We start from the raw sequence: 6,761 nt of genomic DNA on the forward strand, positions 1-6,761 counted from the left end.
TATCTATATATATATATATAGCTACATACGCGATTGTCCCATAAAGCAAATGGGAAATCATTTTATCGTATTCCTAAGGATCCCGATAGACGACTAAAATGGTTCACTGCAATAAAACATGCTAACCAACACAAAAAGCACCACAGGGGCATTATAGGGATCTGTTATGCTTAATCTATTAAGTTTTGCTATGTACAGGTCTATGTCTTTTGAATTAAAGTACGTAGTGAACTCTGTTGCCTTGAAACTCATGCTGGCGCCATTCATTTCCCTCGAATAAAAACTAAATTTCGTTTGGGGAAAATATTTGTTATATTTATTCAATGTCTCTTGATGTTTTGGTTCTTTTGCTGGTAGCCCGTTGTAAATTATTATTATTATTATTATTATTATTATTAGTAATAATAAAAAAATAAAATAAAATGTATATATATTGGACGTGCGAGCATAGTTACGTGCCTAGAATGCTTTGCATAAATCCCGCTGGCGCTGTCTGTGACGTCACATGACATGTTCGAAATTAGAACGTTCAGAATCTGTATAATACTCAATCTGCTTGATCGCTTTTACAACTCAGTCTGCTCGTTTGCATTCTGCTCGACTGCGTGATTCGCTCTGCTGTACAAAAATATTTACTCTGCTTGATTGCACTCTTAATTGTTGACCCAAGGGTCCAATATATTAAATTTCTGCAAGTCTCTCTGCAAGACTTTGCCCATTTATCTAGACTCCAGAAGATTCAGCTGGTTCCCCAAAACAAAACCATGCTGATCACTGTCAGTCTGGTGATGTTATGGTGGTACTCCACCAGGGTGAAAAATAAATCACCAAATACAGTGAAAGAGGAGGACACCAAACAACCACAGATCACCAGAAAGACAACCAAGAGACAACTGGAGTGGCATTTCACAGAAGGTAAGCGCATCATCTGTACATCTGAGCATATACGAGTCATTCCTGGTGTTTGGTGCCTTTTGGGTATCATAAAATGTAGAAAATCAAAAACAGTTTTTTTTGTGTGTAATCATGATAGGAAGTTGTAAAAATGATTATGATCAAGCTCAGGAAAGTACATTTAAGCATTTATGAAAATCAGTCTGAAATGTGAGATTAAAAATGTCCAGCCTGTTAGGTACATAACAGTTTCTAAAAACTTATCTGGTGATAAATTGGTCATTTTTTTTCTTTTCAGATACAATTGTATAAGCAACGTTTTTGCTTAATTTTTATACTATTGATATTTAAAAAAAAAAATTTGACACTGAATTATTAGTAGGCAATTTTTTTTTTCTACTTAACGTTACTTTTTTTTTCATATTTTTCATATTTTCCGTAATAGAGTGGACATGTTGAGGTTGACCATATCAGATAAAATTAACAAACATGGATTTCACTAACATTATCAAGTTGTTTTCCCTCCAAGGAAGTGATGTCAGCTTTATGATTTAACTGTCATTTCATTTTGCCAGCTTTAATTTGAAGGCACAGTAGTCAACATAACAGAGTACACAATGCCTTGAGGGTCACACTAAAAACTGTTAATACAATTTTTAAAAAATCTATACATAGGGAAGTATTACATATAGAAGTATTAAGTATATATGTATATAACAATGTGCAATCAAGCAAATTTGAAAATTTTTAATCACAGTAACCATTATTCAGATAACAATAAAGTAGATCCAATACTATAACAGTTTCTACTCTCTTCTTCTTTTGACACAGGATCTGAGACTGCCACTACCTCTGCAGCTGACACTGTCTCTGACACGGACAGTGCACCTGAGACCGCCATCATCCCTGAGATGAACAGTGCACCTGAGACCGCCATCGTCTCTGAGACGGACAGTTCACCTGAGACCGCCCTCATCCCTGAGACGGACAGTGCACCTGAGACCGTCATCGTCCCTGAGGCGGACAATGAACCTGAGACGGACAGTGCACCTGAGACCGGCATCATCCCTGAGATGGACAGTGCATCTGAGACCGCCATCGTCTCTGAGACAGACAGTGCACCTGAGACTGACACTGTCCCTGAGACAGACAGTGCACCTGAGACCGGCATCATCCCTGAGACGGACAGTGCACCTGAGACTGACACTGTCCCTGAGACGGACAGTGCACCTGAGACCGGCATCATCCCTGAGACGGACAGTGCACCTGAGACCGTCATCGTCCCTGAGACGGACAGTGCACCTGAGACTGGCATCATCCCTGAGATGGACAGTGCGTCTGAGACCGTCATCGTCCCTGAGATGGACAGTGCACCTGAGAACCTCATCGTCCCTGAGACGGACAGTGCACCTGAGACCGTCATCATCCCTGAGACAGACAGTGTACCTCAGACTGTCATCATCCCTGAGACTGACACTGTACCTGAGACGGACAGTGCACCTGAGATGGACAGTGCACCTGAGACTGACACTGTCCCTGAGACGGACAGTGCACCTGAGACTGACACTGTCCCTGAGACGGACAGTGCACCTGAGACTGACACTGTCCCTGAGACGGACAGTGCACCTGAGACTGACACTGTCCCTGAGACGGACAGTGCACCTGAGACTGACACTGTCCCTGAGACGGACAGTGCACCTGAGACTGACACTGTCCCTGAGACGGACAGTGCACCTGAGACTGACACTGTCCCTGAGACGGACAGTGCACCTGAGACTGACACTGTCCCTGAGACGGACAGTGCACCTGAGACTGACACTGTCCCTGAGACGGACAGTGCACCTGAGACCGTCATCGTCCCTGAGATGGACAGTGCACCTGAGAACCTCATCGTCCCTGAGATGGACAGTGTGTCTGAGACCGTCATCGTCCCTGAGATGGACAGTGCACCTGAGAAACTCATCGTCCCTGAAACGGACAGTGCACTTGAGACCGTCATCGTCCCTGAGAGGGACAGAGTGCCTGAGACCGTCTTCATCCCTGAGACTGACACTGTCTCTGAAACCGACATTGTCCTTGAGACTGAAACTGCCTCAGAGATAACACTGCCCTTGAGACTGACACTGCTTCTGAGACTTTCACTGTCTATCAGTCTCAAACAGGCTCTGAGCCAGAAACTCTCTCTGAGACTGGCCCTGCGTCTGAGAATGACACTTCCACTGAAACTGACACTGCCTGTCAGACTAACACTGCCTCTCAGATTGAGCCTGCCTCTCAAACTGAGACTGCCTCATAGACCGGCACTACATCTCAGTCTGACAGTGCATTTCAAACTTACAGTACACCTCAGACTGACACTGCCTCGAAGACAACACTGCCTCTTAACGTCCAGTGCTTTGGAGCCTACCACTGCTTCTGAGACTGCCAATACCTCTGAGACTGACACGGAGACTGCCCTTCAACATAATGAAGGTGCCACTACCTCTGAGATTGACACTACCTGGAAGACTGCCCTTGAATATAATGAAGGTGCCACTACCTCTGAGACTGACACGGAGACTGCCCTTGAACATAATGAAGGTGCCACTACCTCTGAGATTGACACTACCTGGGAGACTGCCCTTGAATATAATGAAGGTGCCAGGGGCTCTGAGACTGACACTACCTCTGAGACTGACACTACCTCGGAGACTGCCCTTGAATATAATGAGGGTGCCACTACCTCAGAGACTTGCACGACCTCTGAAGCTTCCACTGTCTCTGAGTCTGACTTTGAATATCAGATGGCCGCTGCCTCTGAACTGCCAATGGATCTGATCCAGCTACTGCTTCTCAGACATCCACTGTCTCTGAGACTGACACTCCCTAAAGACATGTGCCCCTTTTAACTTACAGAATATGTCCTATTCTTTATATGGTGCAATAAAAAAATACCTTTTTAATTCTACATTACTTTCTTATTTTCTGTACTATTCTTAAAGGAAGAGAATTCATGCCACAGTGAAGTCCATGGTAGGAGCAATGCTAAATGCAATACGCCAGCATTGCGTTTCATGTCTGAAATCATTCCACATTAAAAGGCAATGCTGTTTTATTTCACTTATTTTCTTAAAAAAAAAAAAAAACAGTACATTTAGGTTTGCATTCCAACTGTTTGATGCTAACACCTTGCAAGCTAAGTACACAGTTAAAGGAACACTCCACTATTTTTGAAAATAGTCTCATTTTCCAACTCCCCTAGAGTTAAACAGTATGTTCCTTTAAATAATATATTAATTATATGGTATTAAATGATGTTATCAATATTTAACTTGCCCAGTGCAGTATTAACTATATTAACTATAAGTAGATTCTGTGTCAAGGTTGGAGCAAATTAGCTCAAAGGGAAGAATCGATATTATAATCAACTAACATTGAACATTCAGTGTAATTTCATATCAACAATAAGAAATATTATTTTCCTCACCACATAAGGACTTCAACTGTGAATTCGGACATACTACTCTTTACACATACTGTTTTCACCTAATATACAGTAGGTAAGTATGTGATTTCAGATCCAGCCTGTATTTTGAATGAATTGATTAACTAAATGATTCAGTTATTCACTCATAAAGACGGTTGTTTCTTTTCTGATTGAATCAATATTTTTAATAAATTGGTTGACTAAATGTTTCAATGATTCACTCATAAATACAGTGGTTGCATCCGAATATGCCCGCTTCCTTACTATATAGTGGGCAAAAAAAATAGTATATAAAAACAGTGGTATGTCTACATAGAAGTATGCATAAATAATACGCAATTACTATTCAAAAGAAGTACTTATTCAGAGAGTATCCATTTTTGGAAGCAGCCAGTCACTTGATTCATTCCTGAATAAAACCATGGTTTAATAATTAATCGGTTGACAGAAGGGTTCAATGATTCATTTCACTCATGAAGACGGTCATTTAGTTCCTGAATGAATCAGTGTTTTGAATTAATTGGTTGACTGAACGATTCAATGATTCACTCATAAAGACAGTCACTTGTTGCCATCCACAGGTGTAATGACATATATGCTGGGATATTAATTGTAATTGGCAATTACATACAAATTATTATTTTGCATTGCTGTAAAAGTTTAATGTTGTTTGTCTGGCAAAAGTTTTAGCTCGAAACAGTTTCGGAAGGCAGAGGTGAACCTCGGCTAACAGAGCCTTGAGCCCTGTTATATGAATACATTGATAAAACACATAAGAGCTTGACTCACATGGTTGCACTGCACACCAGTTTTTATTAAACTAAAACACAAACACATAACTAGTCTAAACAAACACAACATACACTCACGCATACACAGGTTAACTGGAAGGTGAAAGTAAGAGTGAATGAACAAAACCGAAATGGAAACAAGGGAAGAAAGATCAGAAAAAGCCCACATACACTGGCTCATAGACCCTCCCCTCAAAAGAAATCAGGACAGAAGTGGTCAAAAGTGTACACAGGCTGGATATGTCTCCCTCGTCTGCTTCTGATCCGATCTTAATACCAGGTGTAAACAGGGCTGAAGACTTCTGCTCTGCACAGTGAACATCATGAATGAGACACTAAATACCAGCACATCTCAAATGTGCGCAGCCTTTGTACTTCAATATTTCAAGCATTTTATGCAGCTAGTTCTCCAAACAGAGCACACACACACACGTTAACACAATCATCACAAACCCTAAAGGATTTCCGTTTTGAAGTCTGAATACAGAGAATGTAATCCTTGGTAAGTCACAAGAAAAGATATTCACATCAAATATCCATGCCTCTAATACTCTTTTATCTTGTAAACTTGCATCTGTTGTTTGATAAGAGTATCTCTGAGGAAATAAAGCCTTTCGTCCAAGTGTTCAAGGATTTGTTCTTTCTGGTAATTCTTGTTGAGGCCAATATTTAGGGTGTTCATTTCTTGGGTAGTATAAACAAATAATAGACCATACAAGCCATAATAAACTACACTCTCTCTAGTGTGCGCACTGGGTGGTCGCTTTACTGGTACAAGCCAAAAGAAACACCGAAAACAGCAGAAATGTCTTGAAATGGCCCGTCCAAACACAACACACACTATGTCCTTTCAGATTTTCTAACCTTAATCTGCAGTTTGGTCATTTAGCATATGCGCAGCAGCCATCTGACTCAAAGCACTGGCACGGCCCCACAAATCTGTACAACAAGGGTTATCAAGCTTGTGTTTGCCCTGTGGCATACATCAGTTTGTCTCTGAGCATCTTTTTTTAATGAGCGAAAAGGTTTAAATACAAAGATTGGATGGATTGATGGATAGGGAAAAACTGCACCGCACACAACCCAAACACACATAAGGCATACAGTCATGCCAGAGGCGTTCTGCAGCATGATGGGAAATGCACTGCATGCTAGTGTTAGCAAACCAACATCAACATTTCAGCTGCAGTCTCGCTAAAACTGTTTAAAGTCCCCATGAAATCAAAATTAAAGTTTTTTTGGGTGTTAGTATCAATATGTTAGTCTTAAGGTTATCTATAAGGCAGTGTGCTCCAAAACAGTGACAAAATTCGCATTTAGAAGATATAAGCATTCAAAGCTTGCAGTTCGTCACTTCCGCCAAAACGGCTCAACTATTTTTTTTTGACGTCACATCGTACTTCAGCTTCTCATCAAACTTTCTGTCCAATCAAATGCTCTCTAGAATCCGAAGCTCCGCCCCCTACACTATACAAGCTGCGACTGAAATCGGTCACTTGTACACAGAATTAATATTTTCTGTGCAGTGAATGGCACGTAGTGTACTATATAGGGGACAGGAAACGATTCAGACAGTGTAAATATGCTTTCCATTGAGGAAAAAAAGAAGT

The 6,761-nt window shown here is 41.1% G+C and overlaps 1 protein-coding gene across 1 annotated transcript; it reads left to right on the forward strand.

The window, feature by feature from the left end:
- Window positions 1-764: 764 nt before the first annotated feature.
- LOC107708702 (clumping factor A) lies at window positions 765-3,313 on the forward strand. Its single transcript, XM_016513006.1, has 3 exons — window positions 765-915; window positions 1,726-3,127; window positions 3,235-3,313. Exons 1-3 carry the CDS (start codon window positions 765-767, stop codon window positions 3,311-3,313), a joined length of 1,632 nt encoding a protein of 543 aa, XP_016368492.1.
- The last annotated feature ends 3,448 nt before the right edge of the window (window positions 3,314-6,761 follow it).

The sequence above is a fragment of the Sinocyclocheilus rhinocerous genome, unplaced genomic scaffold (assembly GCF_001515625.1).
Source record: "Sinocyclocheilus rhinocerous isolate Xijiao unplaced genomic scaffold, SAMN03320098_v1.1 scaffold54, whole genome shotgun sequence".
Classification (NCBI taxonomy): Eukaryota; Metazoa; Chordata; class Actinopteri; order Cypriniformes; family Cyprinidae; genus Sinocyclocheilus; species Sinocyclocheilus rhinocerous.